The sequence below is a fragment of the Onychomys torridus genome, chromosome 9 (assembly GCF_903995425.1).
Source record: "Onychomys torridus chromosome 9, mOncTor1.1, whole genome shotgun sequence".
NCBI lineage: Eukaryota > Metazoa > Chordata > Mammalia > Rodentia > Cricetidae > Onychomys > Onychomys torridus.
This window is the reverse complement of record NC_050451.1, coordinates 44,656,272-44,670,453: the sequence shown is the minus strand read 5'-3', so window position 1 is coordinate 44,670,453 and position 14,182 is coordinate 44,656,272. Positions and strand designations below refer to the sequence as shown.

Sequence of the window (14,182 nt, the reverse complement as noted above, 5' to 3'; positions counted from 1 at the left end):
GGTGGTATAGGTGAAATGATGGCCTTTTTGATAGCGTTTGCTGTGTCATATGAGCAAGTCATTGCTGTCTCTAATGTAGGAATGACTTGATTCGCTCCTGAATCATGAGTTGATAGTTTGGTTCCATGGTTCATTGGTTATTACAGGCTGACTTTTAAATGAATAATGAATACCTATTGATATTTTATGTAAAGGATGTTTATTTGTACTAAAATATTTTTCATTCTCTGGACAGAATATAAAAAAGACTAAGAGGAAGTTGGAGAAACAGCAGTGTAGTAAAGTGTTTGCCATGCAAGCAGGAGGATCTGAGTTCCATTCCAGAACCTATGTGAAAAGTTGGGTGTGGTGGTAACACAATCTGAGCTCTGGGGTGATGGAGACAGACAGCTACCGGAGGTTCGCTGACCAGACAGTTTAGCTTAATCACCAAGCTAAGTGAGAGACTATGTCTCACAAAACAAGGCAGACAGAACCTCAGACTGACTCCCATGGTCTCTCTCTCTCTCTCTCTCTCTCTCTCTCTCTCTCTCTCTCTCACACACACACACACACACACACACACACACACACACACAGAGAGAGAGAGAGAGAGAGAACATTGTTGATGTTTAGCAGCATGGCTTGCTTTCTTATGTTGCACTCTATCAGTAATTTAGTGACCTGACTGTCCTTTAGGAAACTAGACCTTTTCCAACTTTAGTTCACAGGTTTGCATGAGACAACTGTCAGCTTCTCTGAAGAAACAGGAATGACTCAGGCTTCAGTCAGTCAGGGTTTCAGCTCTCAGCCTTCAGCAATCTCTTATTTCATGTTAATAAATGTTATATGTGGGTGTTTGTCAATGGAACTTTTGAAGCTCTGTTGATAAATAGGTTGAATAGTGTTTGCTAGGCCTCTCTATTATGGTCTTGTCCATCACTCTACCATTGCTCTCCCCAAACTGTACTCTGGTCATGGATGCCCCCACTAACCCCCCCCCAACTTGGTGTCAGCTCACACTTGGTTCAACAAAAGATGAGCCTCAATGCACATCTGTCGTTTTGGACTGAGCACTGTGGTATTGAGAACACTGATATTTCATCACTGGGAACTTGGGTTTCTGGGATTCTGAAATACCATACCCCACAACCCCCACCCTGTACCCTTGTGTTCCGGCCATGGGCTGTAACTGGTGGCTCTCTGAGGTATCAGCTGTGGGTTCTGCTGTGGTTACTTCATGATTCTCACACAAGCACTCAGAAGACGTCACCAGGCAGAGGCAGGAGGGGTGGGGGCTTTCATAGAAAGCTGTCTGTGATGAAGCATCATAAAAAGAGATGGGGCACAAGGTCGCCGAACTCACTCCACCTCCTTGGTCTCCTAGAGGTTAAAAGAGAGCAAGGGTAAAGCCCCAGGTGCTGGGACCTACTCGGCTTCCAGAGAAGATGAAGCTCCTCCTGCTCCTGCTGGCCTTCTCTCTGCCCCCCAGGACAAAGGCAGGTGAGTGAGCAATGCCTGCCTTAGTGTCACCATCAGTGGGAGGCCAGAGGCCTTTCTCAGGAAGAGGCATTGAGTGCCAGCCCCTTCCTGAGCCATACTTTGTTACCTGGAAGGCCAGGGTAAAGGGAATCCTGCAAAGCAGAGAACATTACATTCTCCTTGAGCAGGCAGAATGGGCGGGCCTGGCTTCTGCATCTATGATGATACAGGCACCTCCACCCCTCACTAAGTACTCATCCAAGAAACCTGGATCCCAGAATAGGTGGAAACGCTGTCCTCAGAATAAGTGCTTTGGCTGATCCCAAGCCACTAGGTCATTTCCTCCAACTCTGCTTCCCAGGCTTCTGGTGGTTCCACAGTGTTCAAGGATGAACCACTGTGCAAGCCCTAATTTCTCTGTTTTCTAGAATGCCAGCAGATGCATCTAGGAATGAATAGAGAGTCATCACTCATGAAGCCAGTGACCTTTACTGAGTATATACCTAGTATATGCCAGGCCTGAAGAAACAGGATGCCACAAAGTGTAAACTGAACCCTTTGCCCCTAGAAAGCAGTACTGTCCCAGGAGATCTTGAGGGATTTCCTCTCTGTTGTCTCCTGGCTCCCAAGTGCCTAGCAAGTCTGGAGCCTTTACACAAAGCTCCTCCAGTCGACAAGCAGGTGCATACAAAAATGTTGGCTTTTTCTACAGAGGAGATCATCAGGGGACATGAGTCCAAGCCCCACTCTCGACCCTACATGGCTTGTCTTAAGATCACTGATGGAGATAGTACTCGGAGGTGTGGTGGCTCCCTCATACGAGAGGATTATGTGCTGACTGCTGCTCACTGTAATGGGAGGTGAGGAGGAAGACACAGTCCATACCCTCCCGGGAACATTTCATGGAGACCCTGCCTTCTTCCTAGAGAGCTTGGGATGAGAGAGGGCCCAGTATGTCTCATGAGGGTGAACCAGGCTGGCACCAGAGTAACGGCTAAGGAATCAAGCACATTTAGACCAGAGTTAGCCTTGCAACATAAACCAAACAATACAATGTGCTTTCTTAGCACAAGGACTCTGAGAGATGTGGTGCAGGTACTGGTGCTCCAGAATTTTATCGTTTTTATGGCTAAGAAGCAGAAAGCACAGTCACCCTTGTTCCTAGCTGAGTTTTCCTCAGGTAGGGTACCACCATGGCCAGCATGCCCTGCCCTTCACACCTCCTTTGCTGCATCCTCTCTGATTCCACATATCTTATCTACACTCTGCTCTCTGCACAGCAAAATAATTGTTACCTTGGGGGCCCACAACATCAAAGAACAGGAGGAGACCCAGCAGATCATCCCTGTGGCAAGAATCATCCCACATCCTGCCTATAATAAACAGAAAAAACTCAATGACGTCATGCTCTTAAAGGTGAGACTTGTTTCTCTTATCATGGTCCAGGGATCACCTGTCATGTTTTCATCTCGTTCCTTCCCTCCCGGCCATCCTGGCTTTCACGGTGTCCCAGGCTAGCAGGCTCCTGGCTGAGCTGGTCTCTCTTCCTCTTCCCCAACAGCTGCAGAGGAAGGCCAAGAGGACTAAAGCTGTGAGGCCCCTCAACCTCCCCAGGCGCAAGGTCGATGTGAAGCCAGGGGATGTGTGCTCTGTGGCTGGCTGGGGAAAGATAGGCCCCAAGGATGAGTTATCTAACATACTACAAGAGGTGGAGCTGACGGTACAGAAGGATCAGGAGTGTGAGTCCCACTATCCACAATATTACCACAAAGCCAATCAGATATGTGTGGGGGACCCAAAAATCAAACGTGCTCCCTTCCAGGTAAGTTGGATTTTCATCTTCTCTGGGCTCTGCAGGAGGGGAAATGCAATCTGGGATCTAGAGACCAACATCAAGGGGACTCCTTGAAAACAGCAGTAACCAATAACTCACTAGGGCCTCCTGAGCTGACAAGGAGCCTCAGTGAAGGCAGCTGGTATAGAAGTAGGGTTTGCACAGTCCTCCTGACACCCAGGCCCAGGCTTTTGAAAGCTGTCTCCCTGCCTGTGTCATTAACACAAACAGGTGTCTCCACAGATCAGACACCCGCTTTTTTCAGTGTTCTGGTCTCCATGCTCACATCAGACCACCTCATCTGTCCCCATGTTCTTAAACAATGGCCTGGAGATGAGGGTCCCACACACCTTCATAGAGAGTAGATCACGGACTTGGAGAAAGGGCAGAGGCTGGGCTCAGTAGAGAGGTGAAGCAGTAACTCTGTCCACAATCATAGCGGGAAGCCCAGGGACACCCAGGCCTGCTCTCTGATCTTCCACAAGCCGAGCACACAAGTCATACTACTCTGAGAAGGAGTTTGGGACTAGTGTGAACAACAGCTCAGTCCCCTGTGGCCCCTCTTCATTCACTCATTCACAGGGGGATTCTGGAGGGCCTCTCCTCTGTAACAAAGTGTTTGCTGGCATTGTCGCCTATGGAAGTACGGATGGTTCAGCACCAAGTGTCTTCACCAGAGTCTCATACTTTGTATCCTGGATAAAGAAAACAATGAAACACAGCTAATTCCAGAGCAGTCCAGATCCCTCCCTGACTCAGCATCTCCCCTACAGCTGAGTCCAAGATTGTCCGGCGACAGAAGCCACAACTCAATAAAGTTCTCTTTGATCCATCAGAAGTCTGGTTTCCTATCACAGGGACCAACTCTGTCTTGGCAGGCCAGTGACCACCTCTGCTCTCTGCTCACCACAACACCACACGCCCCAACCCCAAAGCTCCGGCAAGGCCATTGCCAGCTCATTTTTACTTGTCCCACTCTGCAGTGCCTGCCCTTCTGACAGGCCTAGAGCTGAGCTTGGGGGTCTCCTGTCCTGGGGCTCAGGGTGAACTTTTTTCCTCCTCTGTGTCATATGGAAGAAAGGAGGAGGAAATAATCATTGGTCCTGGAGACATGGGAGACAGAGCTCAGGTCACTGTAGATGGGCCTTCCTGGGCAGAGTATCTCTGTCCCACAGCTTCACCATCAAGGTGACAGCAGTTTCAGTAAGGGCTGTTCCACATCTAGAACAAGATCCTCTCTTCCTCTGGACACAGGGCCAAGCTTCCTCCAGCCTCCTTCTCCTTCATGACTGCTCTGATGAGTCTATCAGCTTCCATGTTTTACAAACTTGCAGATCTGAGCACATTCCTACCTCTTATTCCTTTACACTCCAAGCCATGTATGGTTCATTCCATTAGTGGCTCAGCCCTGTGGTGCCAGCCCATCTTAGGCCCTGGCAGAGAGGTACCTCTCAAAGGTTCAGGCCAGAAGTTGCATCACACAGGGACCCTGGAAGCCAGGGCTCCCAGCGTCTCTCTCCAGAACACTGTACTACCCTCCCACATGCTCAGGCCTAGGGAAGCTCTTCCCTGTCAGCTCAGTTCCTCTGGTATGCTCAGCATCCACAGCAGCATGGTCTCTCAGTAGCGGGGCCCCTCTGAGCATGTCCATCTCAGTCACTGCTGGACTCTTGGATAGCACGCCATGACGGTCACTGGGCCTATGTCAGTCTCTGACATCCACAAGGGCAAAAGAACTAGAAATCTCTACTTTTTCGTCAGTGTGCACTGAAGTGTATCAGGTTTGGAAATTACAATAGCGTGTTAGCTTCTACTGGGAAACTCTTCAGAGAAGCATCATTTTTACCTAGGGGAGAGGGTGGTAAATAGAGAATAACTCAACCGAGACAACCTTGCAGTATTTATTTAAAGATTAAAGATACAGAATCATAAGAGCCGCACATACTCAAAAGCATAATTCAGAAATAGAATTATACAGGAATCAAGGAAAGTGGGAAAAAAGAGAAAAAATGGTGTGAAAAATACCTTTAATGTTTACACTTTGTGGTTGTGCTGCGTCCATATAGGTCCTAAGACTATCTGAGTTTCTCACTGTTAGGAAGTTCTTGACCTGAGACTGTTATCAGAATGTGTGGATTTTTGTTAAATAAAAGTCTCCCCGTGTTTGACTCATATTGCTACAAAAAAAAAAAAAATTGAACATGCAAGGCATGGATTAATCATGCCTTAATCCAGCATTGGGAGGAATCAGGCAGATCTCTGAGTCCTAGGCCAGCCATGGCTACAGAAAGACTCTTTGTCTCAAAACAAACACTAAAACATGTTTCATTTAACTCAAATAAACCTGAAATTCCAAGAAGCCTGGCCTCAGGGTTTTGTCCTGTCAGACACTTAACAAGAGGTGTGGCTACCGCTTAATGCCTCTCTGTCCCAAATAACAAAGCATCACATTATCCTGGGAGATAAGTAAAAATCTCCCTTTGGGTCAGGAAACTTGCTAAGACATGATTTATATAGGCTCAGATGCAGGTGTCACACAGGTTCTGATGGGGAACTGGAAAACAAACCCGCCATGGAGACATATGAGGACCTAGCTATTGTAGACAATGAAAACAAAGAAGAGTACAGGATCAAGGGAATAATTTATGTTAGAAATCACACGGTCCCATATGTGTTCAGTTTAGGTGTTACAGTTACTTCGAGGAGACAGTTCTATGGCTTCAATAACTTTGAAAACCATTATTATCCTGTAGAGAGAAGATAGAAATAAATTTCTACCAAAGGGTAGTAACTGGCTCAAACACCTGGTTCCCAGGAAGTCATGCAGTTTGGGGATGTTGGGAATTATGCTCTTGGTGGAGGAAGTACATAGTTGGGCCAGGTTTTGGGATTTCAAAGGCTCACACCACTCCCAATTCTCTCTTTTCTATGTTCTGGTGTGTGTGTGTGTGTGTGTGTGTGTGTGTGTGTGTGTGTGTGTGTGTGTGTGTGTGTGTGTGTGTGTGTGTGTATGTGTATGTGTGTTTATGTGTGTGTGTGTATGTATGTGTGTGTGTGTGTGTGTGTGTGTGTTTGTGTGTGTATGTGTGTGTGTGTGTGTGTGTGTGTGTGTGTGTGTGTGTGTGATGTGAGCCCTCAGCTCTCTGCTCCTGTAGCCATGCCTTCCATTTGATGCCACACCTGGATCCACATTCCCTGATCTTCCTCCTAGAAGTTGCCTTGGTCATGGTGTCTTATCACAGTAATAGAAGTGACTAATACACACGCTTTTAAGCAAAAGACATATTTTATTTTGACAGAAATTCAGGAATGAATTCATTTGCCATATTTCCCAGGAGTATTTGGCCTGAAGCATTGTAGGGGAGGCTGCAAAGCACACAGCCACAGCTGAACATCAACTCTCTGCAGGGTCAGGCTGCTACCCTACATGATGCAGTTTATCCTCCAGCCAGAAATGATATTTTCATCTATGGCTACAATACATGGTTTCCAAATCAAAGAGATGTGCAGACAGCTCCCTTCCTAGAAAGAGCTGCACTCTAGGGTTCCGGTTTCTGAACCTGGCAAGGTGATGTTCACCTGTCATTCCAGCGTTCTGTGGGCTGAGGTAGAAGGATAGAGTTTTCACACTCAGCCTCAGCCACATAGTGTGATCCTGTCTGGAAAATGAGCTTTTCTCTGTAGAACCTGATTTTGGACTGCCCAGAAGTTTTAGTTCCTGAGAAATGAGTCAACACAAGTACTGGATTAATATGTAGCTAGGCCCTCAATTCTGATTTCAGGGGAAATAGGGTTCACTGAATTGTCTCCCAAAGTTTAACGACTCCTAATTAAATCTGTGATAGGTTTCTGCAGCACGATAAAGGAAAGACCACTAAGACACCGTAACAGTCAAGTTCACATTCACTGTAGCAGATAGAGAACCCTTGCAGCTGAAACACTTGAGGTCAGAGTCCCATGAAACGCTTCCAGAGGTCCTTTAAGTCCCTCTCTTCACAATGACTCCCCAACCCATCTGGCCAAAGACCCTGCCAACTTAGTGCCAAGGAGAGTGTCAGCCTGGGCTCACTGCAATGTGACACCAGGAAACCATGTTGTGACAACCCAACTGAGACCTTCCTATTGTAGTTTGCTCTCTCTCCAGGAGAGGCAGAAAGTTTGCATTGGCCCAGATGTGTCCTGCTTCCCAGCAGTGTCCTTAGAATGTTGTTTTCTGCAAGCCATCATGAATAGCTACCTACAGAACTTTCATACAATTTCACCCAAGTAGATGATGTGTTTTCTAGAATAGAACAAGATTTCAATAAGCTGAATTGGTGATTCTCCAAGATTCCAATGATCACCTGCATCAGAGTTACCCAGGGGCATATTAAAAATTCAGATTTCTGGATAGGGATCCCAATGACTGAATAGAAGTTCTGGGGGCAGGTGGCATATTTTTTTTTTAACTCCAGTGGCAGTGCATATTAAACTTGGAAAAAGTGCCTCTGTGGGAGTTAGTTAATCATGAGGAGAAATGATCCCTATATATTGTCCAAATGCAACTGTTAACCTGGCCAATATGGAACTGGAAGAGTCAAGGCTGGCTGTGTATATATACATACATATATATATATATATATGTATATATATATATATATATATTTGCCTTGGCAGATAACAATGTGGATTACTGTGCTCTTAACCAAGTCAAAACTTTCACAAGAGCTATGACTCATTTTCTTTATCACTAGTCGCTTGAAAAGAGACGGTAAGGAAGTGGCTGTCAAGAGAAACGTCCCTTCTTGAGCATCTCCACAACTGCTCCACCCACCAGGCTCCAGCCCCTTCACAGCAAACTCTTTAAACCACCTCTCCAGTCCCAAGGCCACATACCCACACAAAGTTAAAGAATGCAGATAGACAAACAGGTGAATAAACACTTCTCTAGATGGATGAAGATGGCCAGCTGGACCTGGAAAAACACTCATCATTACTCACCAGAGGAAGGCAAAGTGAAACCACAGTGAAATGCCATTTTACACCTACTAGATTAGCTAGTAAATCATGTGCTAATTAAGGGAAATATCAAATTTGTGCAGAAGCCAAAACAGAACCCCTGATATTACAATGTCAATGAAAACAATGGTGTGTGTGTGTGTGTGTGTGTGTGTGTGTGTAAAATGATGGAATTGTTATGGAAGGCAATTTGTAAAATGAGGGAATTTTTGTGGAAGACAATTTGGCATTTACCCAACAAGTTAAACATAAAATTACCATATGATGCAGAGATTCCTGTTATAGGTATAATTGAAAGGAAATTTAAAACAGACATTCAAATACCTTTTTAAAGTTAATTTTGTTATATTATGTGTATTTCTACTCTTGTTTAAGGTATTATGTTTGTACAGCTCAATTGAAATGGTAATGTATAATTAAGAAATACAGATTAGTAATTAGTCTTCTATGATAGTCAAATTTATAGTCATGTTAGTTAAGTTTTCTAGATATACATAGATATATTTCACTTAGATAGGTGATCTTCAAACACTTCAAAGATCTACAGGATATGGCATTTAAAATGTTTTAAAAGTCCAGGGCCAAGACTCCCCTGGGGATTCATTTAAACCTGGTGGATTCAGTACAGGCAGCTCTAGTCCCCTCCTTCCAGGCTGAGCAAAGTGTCCTTGTGTAAGGAATGGAGGGGAGGGGCTGGGGGAAGGTGGGGGTGGGCGCGGGATGGGGGAGGACAGGGGAACCCATGGCTGATGTGTAAAATTAAAACACATATAATAAATTTAAAAAAAGAAAAATATGTTTTAAAACTTAGACTTTTCTGGACAATGAGACATGTCTACTCCTGGAAGCACCAGTTACTTCAAGGAAGATCATGGGCACTGAAGACACTACAAATGGAGTTTATCTTCTTTTGGCAAAAATAGCCATTTGGGCAAGAAACTGTTCTTGCCTGGACTGCATGACAAAATGTTGTATCGACTGGACATGCAAGACCCACTGAACTTTCTAAGGCAGGATAGTCCTTCAGGTTCCTGCCTCACAGAGGAGAATGCCAGACATTCTACAGGACACATGGAAAACCGACTGAGTGACTCTAGACCTAAAGGCTGAAGATGGATGCCCCAACATTTCAGAGGAATTTTGGATGACTGTCCAGGCAGGCAGCTGTCTCTGTCATTTCCAGAATTTTGGAAGTTGCTTACTATGCATTTCCTCTTTACTTAGGTAGTATTATATCCTTCTGAGGTCTTTGATGTAGTTGAAGACTAGATGGTTATATTAATAGTTTTCCTTAGTCATGATAAGAGATAAATTAGATATGAAACTTTAGACTCACAAATATAGGATAGATGATAGAATATTTTCTTTAATTTTGCCAAGTACAAATAGACTAAATATTATAACTGTAATAATTGCTTGATAACTGTTTTGCTATATGTAATTTTACTATGTTAAAGCTAAAACCTTCATTTTTGATTAGACAGAAAAGGGGAAGTGTTACGGGATGTAGTTCTGTATGCTATGATTATGTATTGCTATGATTGGTTGATAAATAAAACGCTGATTGGCCAGTAGGCAGACAGGAAGTGTAGGCGGGCAAACAAGTGAGGAGAATTCTGGGTAGAGGAAGGCTGAGTCAGGAGTTGCCAGCCAGATACAGAGGAAGCAAGATGACAAGGCAGAACTGTGAAAAGGTACCAAGCCACATGGCTAGACATAAATAAGAATTAAGAGCTAGTCAGTAATAAATCTGAGCTAATGGCTGTGCAGTTATAATTAATATAAGCCTCTGTGTGGTTAGTTGGGGGATGCTAGTGGGAGAGATTTGTCCTGACTGCCAGCCAGGTGGGACACAGGAAAACTTTCAACTACACTGCATTCTTATTTATCTGTTGCCCTCTCCTGAAATCTAAGGGTACCAGGCACACACATAGTGTGCAGACAGGCAAGCACTCATACACATGAATTTTTTTCATTTATTTATTTATTTATTTATTTATTTATTTATTTATTTATTTATTATGTATACAGTGTTCTGCCTACATTTATGCTTGCAGGTCAGAAGAGGGCACCAGATCTCATTAAGGATGGTTGTGAGCCACCATGTGGTTGCTGGGAATTGAACTCAGGACCTCTGGAAGAGCAGCCAGTGCTCTTAACCACTGGGCCATCTCTCCAGCCCCATGAATTTTTTTTAAAGGATGGCTTATATCTTTTTCTAAGCCCTAAGAAACCTCATTTTCTTTCTTTTTTGTTTGTTTGTTTGATTTTCAAGACACAGTTTCTCTGAGTACCCTTGGCTGTTCTGGAATTTGCTTTATAGACCAAACTGGACTCAAACTCGAGATCTACTTGCCGCTGCCTCCAAACTGCTGGAACTACTGTCGTGTGCCAACACACCTGGTTAGAAACCATATTTCACTTGACAAAATAACTTCATTTCAAAGAAATACAGTCACATCATGTATTTCAAATGTTTCATTAAAAAGTTTAAGTTATCATCTATGAAATCAAATTGATTTCCTCATTTGGAGAAATTAATTATATACCTTCAACATTTATTTATGTCGACACATATAAATACAGCTCATTCATTTTAGCATTTTAACTCCCAAGAAAATAAGTATCCGTTGTTAACAGGGGTTGATTGTTTCCAGTGTTTGTCCCTGGAACAGTGGCAGGCACGTGCTTCAATGGGTCTCTGTGTATTGCATGCACACAAACCTGTCCTAAGGAAATCATTGCAGCAGGGTCCTCACTACTGGTGAGTTCATGATTGCTTTAGAAATCCATCAACCCTTTGAGATTGGTGTTCAGGGAAAACATCTGTAAAGCCTCTGATATTCAAAGTTCAGTCGATTGTCTTCCTATGATTAATATCTTCTAGAGATGCTGCTTTTCTCCAGGTAGACCCTTATAAATATTCCCTCCCAATCCAAACTTGCTTTGGCATATTACCATGCTTTGTCAAACAGGAGATTCAAATGTTCAAAGACTTAAAATTATCAACTTATTCTTATTTTTGAATTCATACGTTTGATGGAAAATGGAAAGAATCAAGTTTTAGCATGATTTCTCATTTTTTTTATAAGACTCAAGCACTCCAGAGCATCAGGAAATGTGAAGCTCTCACTGTGTGAACGGGTCAGAGGACACTTCATCTTCAACTCTACATTTGCACAACCGGCAAAGGCTTGTATGGCAGGAAAGTTTTGATGACCCTATACAAAGATCAGATTAACCTGTTATACTGTTGTGATTTTTTTCTTCAGAATACTTGTCGTGTTTAATAAGCATGTGTATGTGCATTCTGTTCTCAAGAGAACACATCCGTGTTCACCAGCTGGTTCCCAGTGCTTTGAGGAACAGCACTCACAGAGAGTTCAGTGTGTTCAGTTTGAGTGAAAGAATTGCCCCAAGCCAGACATTCTGTCTCTACCTGTGTGATGTGGAAGCCCTCCTCTGCCCCACACCCCTCACCCCCCGCGGCTAATTCTCCAGGGCTGTTATAATTTGGCTTGCCCCCATCAGCTCACAGAATGGAAAGTTTCAAAATGTGCAAGAAATTTGTCCTTATCTGTGATCTCAGCTCCATGATGGTCTCTCTCTGAGTTCCCCTGTGGCTATGAGGACAGTAAAAAGTCAAAGGCTCTTTTGACAGAGTGAAACTCTCAATGGTGGTTTATGCTTAGAACATTTCTTTGCAAGTTTATGATTCTTGACTAATTAAATGAATTTTCAGCCACAACCTACCCCCTGGTATTTTAAATTTTTTCTTTAACATATTTTCAGGGAAATACTTTTTTATTATTATATTTCAAGTACTGAAAGAGCTGTCAAAATGTCTTATTAATTGATTGATTAGGCCATTGAGTAGGCCATAGGTCTACTATTCATCTAGAAGCTGTAACTGAGGATTTTTATATAGACCTTCTACACACACACTCCCATCATCCACCTAATCCAGGTTTCCCTCAAATATCAGCCTCCTTTACATCTATTCAGGTTTCAAGTTGGAATTAGATCTCTGATGATGGCATTGATATGGAGCACCAGGCATGTGATTTACAGTTGTTTGATGTGAGAGTGAGGAAATGGGGATGGAAATCACAAGGATAATATCATTTGCTAAGCATTGTGGTACATGCCTATAATCCCAGCACTCAGAGAGCTGAGTGTCGGGAGCCATGTGACTTCTTCAGGCCTGAGAACAGCATGAATGCCTCTTCTTGTGACAAGGCCCTGGAGACCTTGTCCTACTTAGCAAGAACCTGTGGACAGTTTGCTGCACGATTCTGGGCACGACCCCATGTGTGCTACCTGCTCTCTGTGCTTTCACTGAGCTAGCCCTACTGCTGGCCTGAATGAGTCAGTGTAGGTCACCATGTATAATACTACATAATTGCATAACTGTTCTGGAAAGAATGATTTTAACCATAAGAGTTTTAAAGAAATGTTATTAAATAGAGGTTATCAAGAGGTAATGGGAACATTGAAGGAAAAGGGCATGAAGTAGAATCATAGAAACCCACAGTTCCCTCATTTCTAAAAATTGTGCTAATACCCTAAGAAGCTAAGGGAGATAAACATAAGGGCAAGCAAGGGACAAACAGTGCCAACTATAAAGAGTAAGTCGTCACCAGATTATGATGCCTATAGGGAGGATGGAATCACATGGTAAGACCCTGAGGGGGAGGTAGACTAGTACAAAATGTAGACTGGATTGATCCAGCTTTGGCTGGTGAGCTGATCATGAGAACCTAGACCCTACCAGACATAAACAGTAACCACAGCAGACAAAACTGTCTCTCCCCCTGCACGACGCTGTTACCCCATGTGCTGCCAACTGGGCACACTGTCCTACCTGTAGGTGTGCCTAGTTAGCAACGCTCCTTTGTAGCTTGCAAAAGTGCTTATGCTTCTGACGGTAGAGATAGAGATCACAAAGGTAATAATGGCTACCCGTGGGAGAGTTGGGAGGTTGAAGGAGGAAGAAGCAAGGAACAAACTGGCAATAATTCTAACCATTTTTAGAAACGTAGAAAGTAAAAACTGATTGTAAAACTGCTCATGCAGACATTGAAACTGTATAAAAAAGAGCCCAGGTTATACAGGGCCTCTTGTTTGAACAACAGGTGGTCACATTTTCTTCATGGCACTGACTCCATCCTTCCCTCCCAGGTCCACGAACCAGTCTGGAGCAAGGTTTCCAGCAGCTGAGGCAGGAGGATCTATACAGCAAGTTCCAGGCTAGCCTGAGCTGTACAGTGAGATCCTGTCTCAAAAAGTAAAGAAAGGGGTTGGTTGGATACTAAAGGATAAAAATTCATTTGTCATATCAAATGCAACACAGGGCTATACAAGAAATCGCTACTCTTAAAACAGCATGTGGAAGGCATGGAGGAAGTAGGGTGGGTGTCACATAAGTTGGAAGTAACCAAATATTTAAAATAGACAAAGGAGAGATCATATGCCAGATACAAGTCACTGATAGTCAGAAAAAGTCAGAGATCCAGGCTTTCCAAGCCACTGGCCCTGGCGGGGACAGGGAAATGCAAAAGTACTCTCGGAGACAAATTCTTTGTAGACAGTGGTCCCCAGCCCAATGTTGTGGAGATTCTGAAAGCCTCTGGGAAGGCTTGGTCCTCAGTTTCCACCTGTCTTGTGAGTGTCCCGAAGTGAATGTGAACTAGCCAGTGCTTTCCCACTGCCCCTCCTTTCTGTTTGGTGCCACTTGCTCTCCTCTCCACCTCCCTCAGGAAATGAAAACCCTGCACGTCCTGTTTCTGTAGGTAACGGAGGCACACCTGGCACTTTCAGTCATGTATGACCGTTGTCATCACTGTCTAGTTGGGCAATCACACATCTGTAAACAGGGGACACAGAGCA

General features: G+C 44.0%; 1 protein-coding gene across 1 annotated transcript; it reads left to right on the top strand.

Annotated features, from left to right (window-relative positions):
• Nucleotides 1–1,393: 1,393 nt before the first annotated feature.
• LOC118591429 (granzyme B-like) lies at nucleotides 1,394–4,021 on the top strand. Its single transcript, XM_036199743.1, has 5 exons — nucleotides 1,394–1,482; nucleotides 2,174–2,321; nucleotides 2,742–2,877; nucleotides 3,023–3,283; nucleotides 3,878–4,021. The coding sequence occupies exons 1-5, from the start codon at nucleotides 1,428–1,430 to the stop codon at nucleotides 4,019–4,021; spliced, it is 744 nt and encodes a 247-aa protein (XP_036055636.1). The 5' UTR covers nucleotides 1,394–1,427.
• Nucleotides 4,022–14,182: the final 10,161 nt, after the last annotated feature.

Excerpts from the sequence above, each read along its gene's own strand:
- LOC118591429 (XM_036199743.1), top strand. The coding sequence starts at position 1,428 with ATGAAGCTCCTCCTGCTCCTGCTGGCCTTCTCTCTGCCCCCCAGGACA. Across the intron at positions 1,483-2,173 it reads GCCCCCCAGGACAAAGGCAG|AGGAGATCATCAGGGGACAT; the intron begins GTGAGTGAGCAA and ends CTTTTTCTACAG. Across the intron at positions 2,878-3,022 it reads ATGACGTCATGCTCTTAAAG|CTGCAGAGGAAGGCCAAGAG; the intron begins GTGAGACTTGTT and ends CTTCCCCAACAG.